This window comes from Astatotilapia calliptera, chromosome 1 (assembly GCF_964374335.1).
Source record: "Astatotilapia calliptera chromosome 1, fAstCal68.1, whole genome shotgun sequence".
Classification (NCBI taxonomy): Eukaryota; Metazoa; Chordata; class Actinopteri; order Cichliformes; family Cichlidae; genus Astatotilapia; species Astatotilapia calliptera.
The window spans coordinates 5,332,284-5,349,590 of record NC_137422.1 but is presented as its reverse complement, the minus strand read 5'-3'; the positions used below and the strand labels follow the sequence as shown (position 1 = coordinate 5,349,590).

Genomic DNA, 17,307 nt, shown 5'->3' with positions numbered 1-17,307 from the left:
TGGTGGCTAACCAACCGGACATAGTGGTGGTAGACAAACAGAAGAAGACGGCCGTAGTGATCGATGTAGCGGTTCCGAATGACAGCAATATCAGGAAGAAGGAACACGAGAAGCTCGAGAAATACCAAGGGCTCAGAGAAGAGCTCGAGAGGATGTGGAGGGTGAAGGTGACGGTGGTCCCAGTGGTAATCGGAGCACTAGGTGCGGTGACTCCCAAGCTAGGCGAGTGGCTCCAGCAGATCCCGGGAATAACATCGGAGATCTCTGTCCAGCTAAGATACTGCGCAGGACCCTCAAGCTCCCAGGCCTCTGGTAGAGGACCCGAGCTTGAAGGATAAACCGCCCGCAGGGGCGTGCTGGGTGTGTGTGTGTGTGTGTATATATATATATATATTCATGTTTTGCACGTACCTGTTTGGTTTCATGTTCTAGTTCTGAAAGTCATTTAGCTGCTCCCAGTTGAGTTTCTAGTTTAGTTTGTCCCAGTATGTTTTGCCTTGTTTTCTGTTTTTGACACCAGCCCAAAATAAACAGCTTTTTGTTAAAGATTCAGTTCCCTCGTCTGCTTTTGGGTCTGCTCCACAAACACACCTACAGTGGAGGCAGAGAAGGTCACCTACTGATCTGAAGGTTGGTGGTTCGATCCCTGGCTCCTCCAGTCTGCATGTCAAGTATCCTTGGGCAAGATACAGACCCCAGTTTGCTCTCCGATGCATCCATGTAGTCAGAAAGCACTAAGTATAGAGAAAGTGCTTGTGAGAATGGGTGTGACTGGGTGAATGTGGCATGTTGTATAGAGCACTTTGAGTACTCCGGGAGAGTAGAAAAGCGCTATATAAGAATCAGTCCATTTACACGGGCCATGCGTGACAGATCCATTCATTAGTTACTGAGACACTCATCTAAAAATATCTCAATAAAAATGGGGTCGAGAAAATTGAGTTGTTTGCGGAAGAAAAGGTAAACTGATGACTAGAATATTTAGATTTTATTCTCAGGCAAACACAAACGTCTGAAAGTCGATGACACTCACCCTGATTGGAGCCAAAGTAGAGTCCTGACCTCAGGAACAGCAGCAGCTCCCAGCAGTGGCAAAAAGTTGCATATGCAGAGTGGAGATAACTAACACTGATAATGTTACAATGCTGAGAAACAGCTGTTAGGTATACAGACCCAAAGAGACCTCCAGCAACTTCAGGTGCTTGAAAAAGTATGAGTAAGTGTAGAGCAAAAACCTCAAAGTCAGTTTGATGGATCTACATAACATCGTGTTTGGCCAACGCCTCTCAGATATTCAGCACATCTGTTCTTGCAGTTTCCTGAGCAGAAACATGAGCGAAGCAGCAGGTGGGCTGTACCTGCTGCTGGGAGCGTCTGCACAGGGATCAATGGATAGCAAAGTGAACAAACCAGGGGTTGACAAATGGATTACTTTTACCTACTTGTTGTCAACCATGTAGGTGGAATTTTTATCTGTTTTGGACTTTAAGGCTTTTTTATTTAATTAGAAATATTTCCCCTCACAGTTTTACGTATTTAGGATGTGATTTTTATCAAACTGTCTCATATTTATAGCAAAAACTTTGGAAACTTGACTGCGGTGCCTGACTCATGAAAGTTACGGCTACTTTTACATCTTACTCCCACTGTTGATTTCATACATATGCATCTGTGTGTGGTCAGTTTTATTATGACTTGTCTTTTTTGTTTTGATTTGTTGTGTTTTTGCATCTGTACCTCCTTATGGTGTGACGAGGGTGTGGGTGGGTTTCAGGTCCTTCATGTGTGGACGTCTTTGTTCCAACATACCTCTAACAGGTTTGTTTGGTTAAAATGTTAACCTCAACTTCTACTTGTGAAAACACATCCTTAACTTGATAGAATTTTATTGATTTATTTATCTGGATGGCCCAGGTCCTGTCAGCCGGTGATCAGCTGATCACGGGGTCGGGTTTAAAAGAGAGACACCACCCACCTGTTCGCCGCTCAGACATCATTCTCTTCATGTCAGGAGCTCCGAAACTCTCCCGACGTCAGTCTCCGCCTGATTCAGCAACCGTGAGTGTTTTTCCCATCGATCCTCTTTTTCATCCCGGCTCTGCTCGCTGTCTGTCTGTAACGACAGTTCCGAAGCCACGCTTTGTGCACTGATCGTTACTAGAATAACTGCGTGTCTGTTCCAACCCACCACTAGCCTAGCCGCGTTTGGGTCTAGCCAGCACGCCACACGGGCACGCCGACCTACTGTGTGTAACTCGCCCCGTTGTGACAGTCCCGCTTTTTTAGTTCATTCTAAGACGATCAATTGATTGACTCGGTCTTGGCAGAATAATCTGCTTTTTTAGCCTTCGAAAACTTCTCGTCTTCAGTTCATTGTCCATATTGTGAGGTTGAATCTGACACCACATCCTTACTGATCCCAAAATGTTGATCATGTTCATCTGGACGTTGCATTTTCTCCCACTGGAAACGTTACATCCAGATGGACACAATCAACTTTTTGGGATTTCTTCACCTGGATGATTGCGCAAGCATCAAGACACATCCTTACACTCTGTAGCGTATCACACTGATTTCATCAAGTTTTAAAGTAAGAATATGATATTCGTCTAATCTGAGCACATGTTGATCTTAGTTTAATCCAAATACTATATTTTCTTTTGTGAATTCCTGTTGGCCTTGATGGAGAGAGTTGTTCACTTGTCTTTTTAAATGATAGAAAGGATCCTGTGATCATACACCTTGGTCACTGAGCTCATCTGTGTTTTATTTCGAAGGTTTAGTAGACATAGAATAAGGCTATTCTCAGACTAAAAGAAAAAAAATCACTGAAAACCTCCACTGAAAAAAAGTTTATGGTCTACTACAGCAGGAATCATGTCTGTACAGTTTTCCTGCCTACTTAATGGAACATGTACAAAGCAATAGCCTACAGCGTTTCCTTGGAATAACTTTTCTTCAATTACATCTGAGCCCTTGAAAATAGGCAACTGTATAATCATGGATTATATGCATTGGGGTGGGTTTTGATTATCTGTTTATCGATTAAAATCGATTCTGGCTTGGATAACATGATATCATTCATTAAAATCCTGAGTCGATTTTAAATATAAATTTATTTTGCCCGAAACGCCAGAATCTCAGGTTAAACCTCACAAAATTTCTACAACCACCAAACAGCTACAACAGTAAATGAGAGCAGGTACATGGATTCTGCACAAAGACGTAAACACAAAGCTCGGACCCGCCGACGCATCTGTATCAGTGAGATGTCGCCTTTCTCACCCAACGGCACGGACACGCCGTCGGGGCTGAAAGCCAACATCACTGATTTTAAAGTCAATATTGACAATATTGACTGAACCAGCAGCCAAATACGATCCAAATTACGCTTCACATTTCGCTTCACATAAACATCGTCATGAATTCCCTCTGACTTTTGCTGTTTTGCTTCCACCACGATAAAATCACACTTCATGTAGAGCTCTCTCTCTCTCAGGAATAGTTTCCCATCTAAAAACCTTTGCTTTTTGTATTATTCGCTTACTTATTACCCACCAGTCTACGGTGTCAGCTGTTTTTTTTTTTACTTACTTCTGACAAGAAAGCCTCATTTCTGCTGTTCAATACTGAACAAATTTAAACTTTTTAAAATTATGCAAAATTGCAAAATGCTTAGCTGTGTCTCTAATAACACCTGTGTAACTTTGCTCTGCTTCACTTCATTTTTGATCTATTGCACAATATTTTTAAGGTCATCTGCTATAAAAACCCAGACCAGGAAAACCGCCTTCATGTTTTTCTGTGTTTTATTCTCAGTTACTTCAACACAAAGGAATCTGCTGTGATGCTCACACCTTTGATAAAGTCTCACAAGTGTCAACTTTCTTTTTATAGATAAAAATATATAGATATGTACTGATAAGTGATCAGAATTATAATATTTCTGACTGAGGCAAAATTTCCCTGATTCGAATCTAATCGAATCGTGGATCGAATCAATTCAGGACCTTGTGAATCGGAATCGAATCGATTCTAGAAATCAGTGACGATACCCAGCCCTAATAGGCATATAATAGGGCTTGCTCCTCCCCTTTGTGAGTGTGGACGCTTCATCTCTTTGCTCTTGAATGCTTTGCTTCTTATATTGATTTTTATTGATTTTTATGCTGATTTTTTCCCTTTTTTCCGTGTGAGCTTACCTGCGATAACTTCTGGACACTTGTAGATCATTAGGACTAGAGTGTTCTTAACAGAAACAGCAACATTTTATGGTTACCTTATCCTCAGCGCTCCGTGTGTCTGTGGCCTAGACACAGCTGAAGCCTGATTACAGCGTCTGGGCACCGAGCAGCCTCAATAGCCTGGAAAGGTGCTAACCGCTAGGCTAACTAGCAACAAGATGCCTTCCCTCTCCACAGATGACTACCACAGCCTCCTGCAGAAGATTGCAGTACTGGAGACAAAAATTCATCGCTTAGAAGTAGAGATGGACCGATCCGATATTACGTATCGGTATCGGTCCGATACTGACCTAAATTACTGGATCGGATATCGGAGAAAAATAAAAAATGTAATCCGATCCATTAAATATCACAAAAGCACCTCACAAAACTTGCAACACGCCGTAACTCACCTCAGAACGTCGGAGCAGTATGCATCACGTGATAGAGCAGCTGTGGCATGCGGGACCTGTCGGTGGTCTGGATAGCATGTGGAGCTTCGCTAGCAACCCGGCATTTCATCTCCGACAAAGTTATCCCCGAGAGAAGTAAAGCAAGTGTGTAAGTCCATCTCTGAATGTTTGTAAAGCATTCCCATGTTAAGCTTAACGAGCGACTGCCTCTCGCTCTCCGGCTGCTACTTCAATCGTGAAACTGCTTAATGATCAGCTGATCGGCTTTTCTGTCGTGAGTCTCTCTCATTTGTTTTTGGTCCACTTTGTGCCAGAAAGAGGAAACCAGCGGCTGAACAACAGCAGCACGTTTAAGCTTGATAAGCTGTTGTTAGAATTTATTTAATATTACTTTCTACACCAGGATCTTTTTCTACGTAGCTGACGGCTGGTAACTGTGCAGGGGCGGATCTAGCAAAGTTTAGCCAGGGGGGCCGATAGGGCATTAACTGGGAAAAGGGGGCACAAAGACATACTTTTCTTTCTTATTCTCATTTAAAATGTCTAGCTTTTAATAAATAATTATCTGACACCCAAAGTTTTAATTTGATGTAAAATGAATAGAAGTCAATTACTGTATATAGTGACTATTAAGTCTAATATATATATACCCTAGTAAGCTATAGTACATTTTCCTTTGGGAAGGTACCATCTGTGCAGTCTGCAATTTTGCTGAAGAAAGATGTTGAATCTATTTAATATTTCTTGAAAAATAATTGATTTCTGTGCATTTTTTTTCACACTGCATCAAATTAAGGTTGATTACGTTGATTAAGCATCATGAGGTGGAGCGTGAGGGGTGGTTCCCTATTTTTTATTTATTTATTTTTGTTGTTGCTGGGAGTTGGAACCCTATTAGTTAGGTTGCTTAATATTTACGCTAAGTACTCTTTAAAATACCAGAATAGGGAGGATGGTGCAGGTTTAAGTTTATTAGATTGATCAGTATTGCTGAACTATGAAATATTTTTTTTGTATACAGGTATAACAGAATAGCTTTAGTGTAGTTGTTGTTTTAAACTTGAGTATGAACTTGCAGACTTGCAAAATGCAGCAAGATATTTTAAAAAACAGTTTTGTTGATTAAAAAACACTATATCGGATTCATATCGGTATCGGCAGATATCCAAATTTATGATATCGGTATCGGTATCGGACATAAAAAAGTGGTATCGTGCCATCTCTACTTAGAAGTAAACGTGGAGGTAAATGGACTGTGTGGAAATGAAACAACCTTGCCTTTGATTCAAAACAATGGCGATGAGCAAGCTAGTACACAGCTAAGGAGCACAGATAACATGACCAAGAAAGTAGACTCTGTGCATTATTATAAATCCTCAAGTGATAATCCCCCCTTAGACTGTCTTGGTGCAAAACCAAGACATAAATCATGTCTCCTGGAAGGGGGAGGACGTATCACAGGCAGGGCACAGCGAGCTGAAATCTCTGAAACCGACTGGCCTTCACTTCCTACGAGACAGAGAAGCTCTTCTACCCCTGTATACGAGAGGAAACAGGACTGGACAACCGTGAATAGGAAGGTTAACAACAAACCTCCAAAACAACTGAATGTGAAACTGCAGAACAGATTTGCTCCACTATCAAAGGACCCTGGATCTATATCGGACAACCATCCATCTAAAAGCAGCGAAATAAGGTCTGAAAATCTGTTGAAAAGTGAAAGGCCACAGGGAAAGCTAAAGGCTAGGCCTGAAACTCTGATTGTGGGTGACTCTGCCGTAAAGGATGTACAAAGGATGTGCGGTAAGAACACTAAAGTCCTCTGCTTTCCTAACGATATGGTCAACAACCTGAAGGAGAGAATTCTTCAAATTGCAGATGAATATCCAACTGTGACAAACATTGTTCTGCATACAGGGTCAAACGATGTGTCCAAACAACAGTCGGAGGTTCTGAAACGGGACTTTACTGGATTATTAAATACTGTAAACTCTCTGAATGCAGCTGTATTCATCAGTGGACCTGTACCGCCGGTCAGAGGAGGAGACGAGAGATTCAGCAGGTTGTTTACACCGTTAGATTACCGTTATTTTCCCGTAGGAACGCTGCGTTACTGTGTTACTAAAACCGTGATTTTTTGCGAGAATGTCTCACAACAGTGACATAAGCGATTGCGCTGTTAGTGACAACAGCTGTGTGCAGATCAACAATGGATCATATATCGAGTGCGGGAGAGAGTATGAGCGTGCAGCGTTTAAAGTGTGGAAGCACTGACCTTACTTTGAGTTTGATTCCATAAAAAGTGACAAAAACATTAGTGTCCGTTGTGCGTGGGAAGAAAACTTCTTTTTACAGCGAGTGTGTAAACACAAAAAATATTTTATTTTATGTGCTGGAATGTGTAGAAAATAGGTTTAAATGTTAAACTAATTTATTCAAGTCAGAGAATGTTGCATATAATTAAATTTTTGCTTGATGCATAAAGTTAAAAGATTAAAACTGATAAAACAAGTTAAAAAAGTAGACTTTTCCATTTGATTACATTTTGTATGATGGATTATGTAGAAAAAGTAGAATTGGGCTGAAAGATCTATCGCTTTATCACCTCTTCAGGTTGTAAATCGGGTTTTTAAAAAGTAACTAAGTAACTAAGTAATTAATTAATTACTTTTGAAAATAAGTAATCAGTAAAGTAACAGGATTACTTTTTGGGGGAAGTAATCAGTAATTAGCTACTGATTACTTTTTTCAAGTAACTTGACCAACACTGCACACACCCTATATTTTTGTTGTTTCATTTCAAATCAGTTGGGGCACACACACATAAACAAGACCAGTCTTTTTGGCTATACCTGCCATTCCAAGCATGTTTGCTATCAGAGCAGATAATTATCTGTCAGGGTGACAATAACAGCTGATTTTAACTTCAAATTGTCTATTATGTGCCTTTTATTGTACTCCTTTGTTTCTGTCTCTTCCTTCCTTCCTTCCTTCCTTCCATCCGTCCTTCCTTCCTTCCTTCCTTCCTTCCGTCCTTCCTTCCTTCCTTCCTTCCTTCCTTCCTTCCTTCCGTCCTTCCGTGCGTCCTTCCTTCCTTCCTTCCGTCCTTCCTTGCTTCAATCCGTCCTTCCTTCCTTCTGTCCTTCCTTCCTTCCGTCCGTCCTTCCTTCCTTCCTTCTCCTGGTGATTGCTTCTCCTTCCTGACTTGGTGAGTTATTCTTTGGCCATCTTTAAGCATCTTTTTGCTCATGTGGTTTTCTGTGTTTGTCCTTCTAACCTCTGTTCTCTTCCTGCTTCGTTAGTGTCTGAGCTCGCTGGTACGTTATTACCCCGTTTCTCTCTCTGGTGTTTAGCTTGTGTGCATTTACTCACTGGTCAGTGGATTGCTCTCTCACCTCTGTTCCTTTCCTGTTTTTCTCCTGCTGACACTGGGTGTTAGGTGACAGAAAAATAATATAGGTGTGTACAACACATTTTGTTAACCGTAAGTTAATTCTTTTTCACCACCTGCTCACCTGTTGAGATGTCCAACTGCACCAGGCCAATACCCCACTGTGGCCCACAGGGTGGCTTTAGAAAATGTGAAGGAGAGCATCAGTTTTGAATATTTACCTATATTTTCATAAGTCTGCATTATTGTAGGGTGTTTGCATTACAATATAAAGTGTCTTGGTGCTATAGAAATGGAACTGATGACCTCACACGTGACCATTCATACTACAGCAGAGTAAATAAGTTCCAGATAAACAACGATAACAAAAAGTTGCTGTTTTTTCACTGTTTAGTACAGAAATGTATGATGTGTAATTAAACAGACATAATCTGTCAATTATCAAATGCTTTCTGTTTTATAATTACAGGACAGTCTGGGCAGTGAGCTACCAGAACATCATTTTAAGGATTTATTTCAGTTTAGCCCAAAGAGTTGTGCTGACAGACTTCTTTTACTTACTACAGGAGCAGGGTTAGGTCTTTATTATGTAGGAAAACTGACTTGTGTTGTTGAACTTGCGCTTCTTTTTCTCATATTAAAATATCTCAGGGATTAAATGTAAAGTTCTTTACACTGACAAAAAGAGGCGTTTCACGGGTCCGACCCAAGTAAGATCAAAGTGGACCATATGTGACCGCAGACGTAAAGAAGAGTGGGGTATTTGTTAGAGACAGAAAAAACAAACCACAAAGTGTGGAGGGTTAATTCTGAGGTAACCAGAGAAAGAAAACCGAATGAGTGCTGCTGTTGCTCTGTGGTCACTGGATATGTAAATTAGGCAGTGATTATATGTCTGCTGTGTTTACAGCTCGTTGTCCTGCCCTGGGTCACAAAAATAAAATCACTGATATGAAAAGAAATATTTAAGCCTATTTTTAAACTCATGGCTTCCCCTCAAAAATCCCCTAATATGCTTTTTCTGAAATAGTGAAAACATCTGTTATATTGTTTTCCTTGCACTGCTTCCCGAAATCTGTTTATTTATGCACAATTCACAAACTGGCTGATTGAGGTAACTCACTTTATGGTCTTCAAGGTTACATTTTATGTCTGAAAGCACCAGAAGAAACCAATCAGAAGGAGGAAGTGACCCCAAAGGCAGTGCAAGCCTGTGGCAAAAAGAGTTTCAGAGATACGATACAAAAACTAGAGAAGCCGAGGTTGTGAATGGAATAGCCTGGTGGTTTTGAATGGAATGTCAAATTGGCGTCTCAGTCATTAAAGCTGGCACAGAGGGAGACATGAGTCATGCAGTCTCGAGCACAATCAAAGCAGCTTCCTGCTCCTCCATCTCCGCCGGTGGACCCGACGCAGGCAGCTCTGATACCCTCGATCAATGCAGCGCACAGGGAAAACTCAGCCGCAGGATTAAGAATACAATGGGAGAGACAACTGCTGTCGCTTGTCCGCCCATATTTTGTGTAAACATTCATCATTTGCATTGTTACCGCAGACTCAGTGGTTGCATAAGAGATAAAATGATATGATTCTGTGGCTGCAGGGTACAGATCATGTTAGGTGGAAGAGTGCGCGGTGGAGCTGATTATTCTGCAAAATATGGATTATTTTAATGTTGTTTATGTTCCTCAGTGTGAGTTCTGATGCGTTTGGAGTTCAAGTATGCAGATATTAAAAAATAAAATCATCTGATTATTTTCCATAAACCTGAAATATACTCGGAAACTTGTACCTGTTTTTTCCCCACAAGTGTCATAAATGCTGCAGAAATAACGAAATAAATCACTATTTCCCTTTGAGCAGTTGGTAATAAAAATATCTCACATACTTCAAAATGCAAAAAATGGACTTCTAATCAACGTACAGGCTGATTAGAAGTCGGTTTGTTACTTTACAAGCCGTTTTCAACCAGCACTGCTTGTTTTCGTGGTAATTCACTGCATAAAAGACTGAGTCACTAAGTTCTAATGCTGGAGAGCCTGGAAATGGCACTCTGGGAAAATAATAAGAGAAAAGTAACGCATTGTGCCATACTTCTTCTATAGGTGGAATACTAAATACAGCCCTGTTCTCTGACTGCTGGGTGACTCAAGCACATCTTTTGCTCTTCTGTGAAGTTGAACATCCTGAGGCTGTAAATCCAACAGTGTTTGCCGACTGCAGTTATATTCTCATGGCTGAAATTTAATCAGGTGATTGACCTAATGCCGCTTGAACTTGATCTTGAGCTTCTTAGAAAAGACCAATTAGTTTTCCATTCTTCTATCGAGTAAGGAGTAATCCTTTGCGCTCTAAGTAACGACCCCACGCAGGCTGCTGTTGTTGTTGACTTTTGGAGGCATATTTTGCCCAGCAACTTTTGCGGCATGACTCACCCAAGGCAGCTGTTACGCATGACAAATAGAAAAAAAAATCAAAGGATAAGGTGGAGCGAGCAGATGCAACTAGTCAGATAAAAAGGTGTTTGGAGCGGTGGAGCGACTATTTGAGACCGGCAAAAGGGGCGACATGCTGCCGTGCACTGGGACCATGCAGAGCTCCAGGCTGCTCAGCGGGGCGCTCCTGTGCGCATTGCTGCTGCTCTCCAGCGCCGCTGGAGCCGAAGTGTTGGACTCCGAGTCCGAGGAGGAGCTGAGCCCCAGAGCCCTGCGCGACTTCTACCCCAAAGGTCCGAACCTGACCAGCGAGAAGCAGCTGGTAAGATCTGCACCCGGAGTACGCACGCAGACACACGGCGCAAGTTTAACAGCGGAGAGCTTTCTTCTTTTATCAAGACCGTTACTGTTTTTTCCTCTCTTTCTCCCCTTTTTAAACAAAAAACAAAACTTTTAGTTATGCTGTGAAAAATAAAATTAAGACCATTTTATTTATAGTCTATGAAGCCCGCTGACAACAAGAGTCAAGAGCAACAATGTGACGCTAAGCTGAGCTCTGTGAACAGCTGAGAGTGAAAAGAAAGTCGCATTTTACGCATGAATGCAGGATTCTTCCCGGTAATGAAACTTGGACCCAGTGTAGTTAATACAACACAAACAACAAGAACAAGAAGAAACACCTTTCCTCAGCGGTTTGTGTCGTTTTACAGAATTATGGCTTTGTTTGTATAGTTACTTTATTAATAATTCCAACTTTTAAGAAACTCACCAACAGATTCGATTTTTATTTTATTCGTGGCTTTTAATTAATTTGCATGTTCCATAAATAGATTTTATATTTGTATCCCACTCCAAAAACCACATTATCTTTATTAATGGTTTTGTGTTTGTGTTTGTTTCCGACAGCTCGGAGCTCTCCAAGAAGTTTTGGAAAAGCTGCAGGCTAAACGGCTGCCTTTATGGGAAAAGAAATTTGGCCAAGTCCCAACGGTAATTATTATTATTATTATTATTATTATTATTAGTAGTAGTAGTAGTAGTAGTAGTAGTAGTAGTATGAAATGGCATGCCCTTGGTGCATGCAGTGGCGGGTGGAAATGAAGCGAACCTCTGGTTGTGTCCCTCTCTCTGCCTCTCAGTGTGACATCGGGGAGCAGTGCGCCGTGCGGAAAGGCGCTCGAATCGGCAAGATGTGCGACTGTCCCCGGGGAGCTTTCTGCAACTTCTTCCTGCTGAAGTGCTTATGAGCCTCTCCGGATCTGAATGTAGCATTGAGACAGAGGGAAAACAAACTCGCACTCTATTTCTCTGTAATTACTATCATATTTTTTATGATGCCGTTGAGGAGCAGGTGGCTGTCCAACCCTTACAAAAAAGAGTATTCTGTGATATGTATATATTTTGAAAGTATATATTATCAAAGAAAAATACTATAAAGAGTCTGTGTAAGGATGGTGGCGATGGATTGAAGATGAGCCACAAAGTACCATAAAGTTCCTGTAAATGCTCCCAACCACTTTATGTCAGTAGGAAAAGCACAGGATGCGTGTTGTGATGTAATAGGAGTTAAGGCATAATCCACCCTGCACAATTAACCCACCCGAGGAGCACATACACGCTGTAAAGTCTCAGCAGCAATATTATGGGAACATTGTAGTGATTCTTCACCTGGGCTAGTCCGGTCTGTCTCTCGACCCTGGTCTGTTTTGTTTCAGATGAATGTTTTGTGTATGACTCATAATTATAATAAACTGTGGACCATCTTGTTTTGTAAAGCAGCGGACTGAGTGCGTGTTCTTTTAAAAATGGCTCCGGGCACGTAAACAGAGGCCAGCTCCCTTGAAATCAGTTATGCAACGTTTTCCACTTTTTATTTTTATTTTTAGTATTCAGATAATCTCACGGATTTGAGGGAGTCAATATTTAAACTGTGACGTTCGCCAGTGACGTCACACCTCCTGGGGCAGGCCAGGCTGCTCCGGTGACAGAGGGGCTTAAAACTAATATTACTGCAGGGAAAGCGCAGAGTGACTGCCACGTCTCGGCCACACTGTCACTGCGCCAAAACACTGAGCCGCTTAATCACTTTCACAGAGGGCAGCCTCAGGCTGATAACGTCAGATATAAGCTCAACACAAACGTCAAGTAAAACTAGTTCGTTCTTGGCTTGTACAGGTAACCTCACGAATCTGGTCTTTTCTTAACTTAACTTAAACCCGTCTTCGTTCAGAAACACTTGCACACTGATGTTTGCGCAGAGTTTTGGAAAGGCGCTTTGATTTTATGCTGATGGAGGGAAATGTTTAGGGCTGAATTAAAGGAGTGAGCAGCACCGTGCAAAGGTTTCAGGGAGTAAAAGCGAAGGAAGGATGCTCACAAAAGTGATGTCATGAAGGATTTTTATGAATCAGCGAAGTAACATAAACAAGCCTTTGCTTTTAAGACATCCTCTCTAGTTTCAGTGCACTTTCTCTCACGCAAGTATTCAAGGTATTTCGCGTGATTGAAGCACCTGGGAGAACTTGCTACAGTTAATCTGACTGCAATGTTGAGACAGGAGCTCAGTGGGGGTCAAACCATCTCCTGAGGATGTCTTGTTCTTCTTTTGGCTGAAATCAGTCGTGTGGTCCTGGATCGATGTTTTCATCTTGCTGCACAATGAATGAGCCTGAGAGAATCTACCAGCTGAGAATCCAGCATGCTCGCAGCTTTTGCACACAGTCAGGATCCTGTTTGGAGCGGGCCATTATATACAAAACACGACAAATCACCAGGAAACTTGCAGGTGCAATTTTAAATAATGACAACTTCCAGAAACTTGGTACTAGAAACTTGAAAAACTTATAAAACTCTAATAATATATATTTTTTTAATGCTTAGCAAAAGGTTTTGAGTTTCCATCAGGGAGGAGGTGAAATAATTACAGCTTTTTCTTGGTGGCAACCCAAAACTTACTTGACACAAATTATGATAAAAAAAAAAATCACGTCTACAGTAGCAGTAACACATGTCACTGAAAACAATGCATGTCATTGTTTTGACAGAGTGCAGGGATCCCTGCTGAATGAAACTGAGCCAGTGTTTCGTTCCAAAGCATCTGCCAGAGTCACCTTCTCTTCCTAATAAACTACAACGTACATAAAATAAATTACACACCAGACATTTTCAACAACAACAAACACACAAAAAAACCTAAAAAAAAAAAAAAAAGTTTGGAGACAGTGGCACCGCCCAAAAGATTCAACGCTGAGGTAAATGAGTACATCAGCCCGAGGCGAGCGGTCAAAGCTGAGATGGTTTGGACATGCGCAGACGGAGGTGCTGAAGATGGAGAAGATGGAGCTACAGGAGGAAAAGAGGAAGACACACAAAAAACAATAGACTGTCACTGAATCTTAATTTATTTGTTCTTAATTTCCAGAAAAGCTTTCTATAAATGTTCGGCACAGCCACAGTGGTGTAGAGTGAAGGGAAATCTCACGCTGGGTGTTTTTGCTGTTGATATCTGTTGTTTTGAAACCAGACAAGAAAGACGAGACAAGAAGGTAAGTGAGTGTCAATCACAGGGTCAGCTCAGAGAGTCACCAAACAATCTGAAACAGATTTCACGAGGGTGGCTGAAGGCCCAGCGTCCTTTACTGGGCCCTGTTCACACTTCCCCGCTCTGTGGAGCCTGACTGGCATTTTCCATACAACACCAGGATCAGCAGGTCCACCTCTGGCACACTCTGCTTTTCACAGAGGAGAGCAGGTTCACCCTGAGCACATGTGACAGATGTGAAAGGGTCAGTTTGGTGATGGGCTGGGGAGGCATATTCATGGAGAGACACACAGACCTTTACAGGCTAGACAACGGCACAATGACAGCCATTACATATCAGGATGAAGGCCTTGGACCCACTGTCAGACCCTATGCCAGTGCAATGGGTCCAGGGTTCCTGAAGGAGTTCCTGATGAAGGGATTGATACCACTGACTGGTCCCCACACTCACCTGACCTAAACCCAATAGAACACCTCTGGTACATCAGACATTGCCAAGTTGAACCTCAGATTGTTATCGGGCACGCATACGTGCACATGGGAGCCATTAAAACGAGCACCATTCTCAGTTTCTGCAAACACTAGCCTGCTGCATCATTTTCACTTTGAATTCAGCTCTCTGCAGGCTTCCACCATGCGGCATCTGTTCAACACATTACCCAGTCCACTTCAGATATCCAGCGTAGTTTATTTCCCCCATTGTTATCTGACGGGTTTTCAAAGTGTTCTTCTCATTTTCATTCTGTCATTTTGAGCATGCAGAGACAGAGAGAGTCTCTGTGCTAGGAACTGTATGCACATATTGTATAAACTAATACAAAAATATTTTTTAGACCAAATCCAACATGCAGATCATAAAGAATTTCATTACCGGATCAGTCGGGGCCCAGGTTAACAGCATCCACCTCCAGTGCTATTGGCCAGCAGGGTGCTGATTGAAACTGTTGGCCGAAGACAAGAAGGAAAGGGACAGTGGGGACACTAAATCTGGGACTATGACTGATAAAGAAGAAAAAGAAGCTAGATATATTTTTGTGTGTGCAGGAAACCAAGCGGAAGAGAAGTAAGGCCAAGAGCCCTGGGGGTGGATTTAAACTGTTCTGCCATGATCTAAATATGAGGAGAAGGGTAATCCTGAAGGACGAGGGTGTGAGCGGCGTTGTTGAGCTGGAGAGAGTGAAGGACAGGATTGTGAGTTTGAAGCTATTAATCAGAGGAGTGATATTGAATGCCCCACAGTGTCCTCGGGCAGAGAGACTGTGGGGGCAGACCACAGGTGTAAGGACAGAGTAGGGAACATGTAGAAGCGACGAGCCTGGAGAGGTGGAGGTATGCTCTGGAGAGAAGAAGAAGACTTTATTTCATTTTTCATTTTATTTATTGGTTTCACACATGGTTCAGCAGTATTTCATTTCCTACACACACGCCCTGGAAGAAGAATAAATTCACTTTCTTCTGTAACAAGTATAAAGGTTTTATGTTACTCGCATATGTATTCCCCCACACTTCAGCACAGCAACTGAGAAATATGAAATACGCATTGCCATATAATCATATATCTCTGACATTGCCCAAAATATAAATATTTTTAACCACCTCTTTTCAAAATGAGATTTCCATGTTAATTCATCATCACTACTCCCAAAAACTGGAGTTCGGTAACTCTCTCAATCGGAACTCAACGGACAGAGTTACTTCATCCTCCTATTTCAAAAAATGTCACTTTTGTCAAGTTCAAAGATACTTTACAGATGTATTACAGAAGGAAACAAAGTGCATTTACACACGCTCACAGCTCTTTATTCACCTACTCAGTTATCATACAGCTGTAGCTTTTTTCTTTGGTTGTTTGTTTGTTTTGAAGATTTTACACACAAGTGTGACACACTGACGATTCAATAGCCAGCAGTTTATGTCAGCCCCACTAACAATAACATCAGAACTCTATTACTGCACCACTAATAATAATTCTGCTGCAGGAAGGTACTTTGGCATGAGTCTGTTTCACATGTACAAAGGCGATTGCTGTAGTTGTTTTATGTCCTCAGTGCATCGAACCGTTCATTGTTTTCATACTTAATAATCATCATTTGTTGCTTATGAAAGTCAAGCCGCAGTCTCATTACATGTTAAAATAATAGAAATATTCATTCATTGGACTCAATAACGGATGTGTTTTCTTAACTTCTCACTCTTAGTGAATATTGAAGCTTCTTTGTTGACATTCCTCAGCCCTGTGCTTAATCCACGCATCCACCCTTCCTCTCTGCCACCTGCCATCAATAATGCAGTCGAGTCTGGAATAAAACGTTGACTTTTTAATGTCCCCTTTGCTCCTCTGTGAGCTCAGCGTGTGTGTGGGCGTGTTACCACTTGGGAAATCATGGTGGAGCTAAAGGCAGACGGCGTTGTTGTTGACCGCACACTTATTCCCCAGAAAAGCTGTTTTTGTCTTTTTTTGTTGTTTTTTTCCCCGCCTGTCCCGTTTGGTTCTTTTACCATCAGAATTTTTGTCTAAAGGCAAAGAAAGATGCCCAACGGATTTACTTTACCAAATGGACCATCCCAGCCTTGCCGTAATGGTCTATTTGATTCACCTTTGCTTTTATTGTTTATTTTATTTTATTTTCACTTGCTACACACGGGACAGACTTGACTGGCGGAAAGAAAGAGGGAAAGAAAAACAGCGGGGAAGAGGGACGGGGATAAAGGGCAAAAAACAAAAACCAACAAAACCAACAGGCAAAAAAATCCATCTATTAATCACCTGGATCACCTGTTGAGAAAGAAAAAAGAGAAAACAAGCAAAATAAAGAGCAACATAATAAACAACATCACAATGATATATGGGAATATAACAGTAAATACTAAATATTAAACATTATTGTGCAACACGTAAGATCGACGGCACACAGTGTGCTTTGAGGTAGGAGCCAAAAAGGGTGTAGTTTGTGTGTGTGAGCACCCGTGTGTACACCTGTGAGCATGAGCGCGCTTGTTTTTAAAAGGTTCCTTCATGTAATGATCTGCTAGAGGGTGTGTGTGTGTGTGTGTGTAGGGGGGGGGGGATCCAGGCCCCAGACATCCAGAGGCCCTCAGAGCACAAGAGAGCAAGGAAGACCGAGCCCCAGGCCGAGAGGCTGAGGGCACCCCACCCCCGAAGGGGCCCGAGCGAGCCCCAGGCTCCAGGCCCCGACAAGCAGCCACCGGGAGTGAGCCTGTGCGTACCTGGACGCCCATCCCCGGACACAAGAACCACCAACGCACCGATGTCTGAGGGCGTCTGCCACTGGCAGGGGGAGTG

At 42.0% G+C, this 17,307-nt stretch overlaps 1 protein-coding gene across 1 annotated transcript; it reads left to right on the top strand.

Annotated features, from left to right (window-relative positions):
- The first annotated feature begins 10,364 nt into the window (after positions 1-10,364).
- cart3 (cocaine- and amphetamine-regulated transcript 3) lies at positions 10,365-12,240 on the top strand. The gene is made up of 3 exons (XM_026147429.2): positions 10,365-10,784; positions 11,369-11,452; positions 11,602-12,240. The coding sequence occupies exons 1-3, from the start codon at positions 10,596-10,598 to the stop codon at positions 11,707-11,709; spliced, it is 381 nt and encodes a 126-aa protein (XP_026003214.1). The 5' UTR covers positions 10,365-10,595; the 3' UTR covers positions 11,710-12,240.
- Positions 12,241-17,307: the final 5,067 nt, after the last annotated feature.

Coding starts and splice junctions, on each gene's coding strand:
- cart3 (XM_026147429.2), top strand. CDS start 10,596: ATGCTGCCGTGCACTGGGACCATGCAGAGCTCCAGGCTGCTCAGCGGG. Junction 10,785..11,368: donor TGACCAGCGAGAAGCAGCTG/GTAAGATCTGCA, acceptor TGTTTCCGACAG/CTCGGAGCTCTCCAAGAAGT. Junction 11,453..11,601: donor AATTTGGCCAAGTCCCAACG/GTAATTATTATT, acceptor TCTGCCTCTCAG/TGTGACATCGGGGAGCAGTG.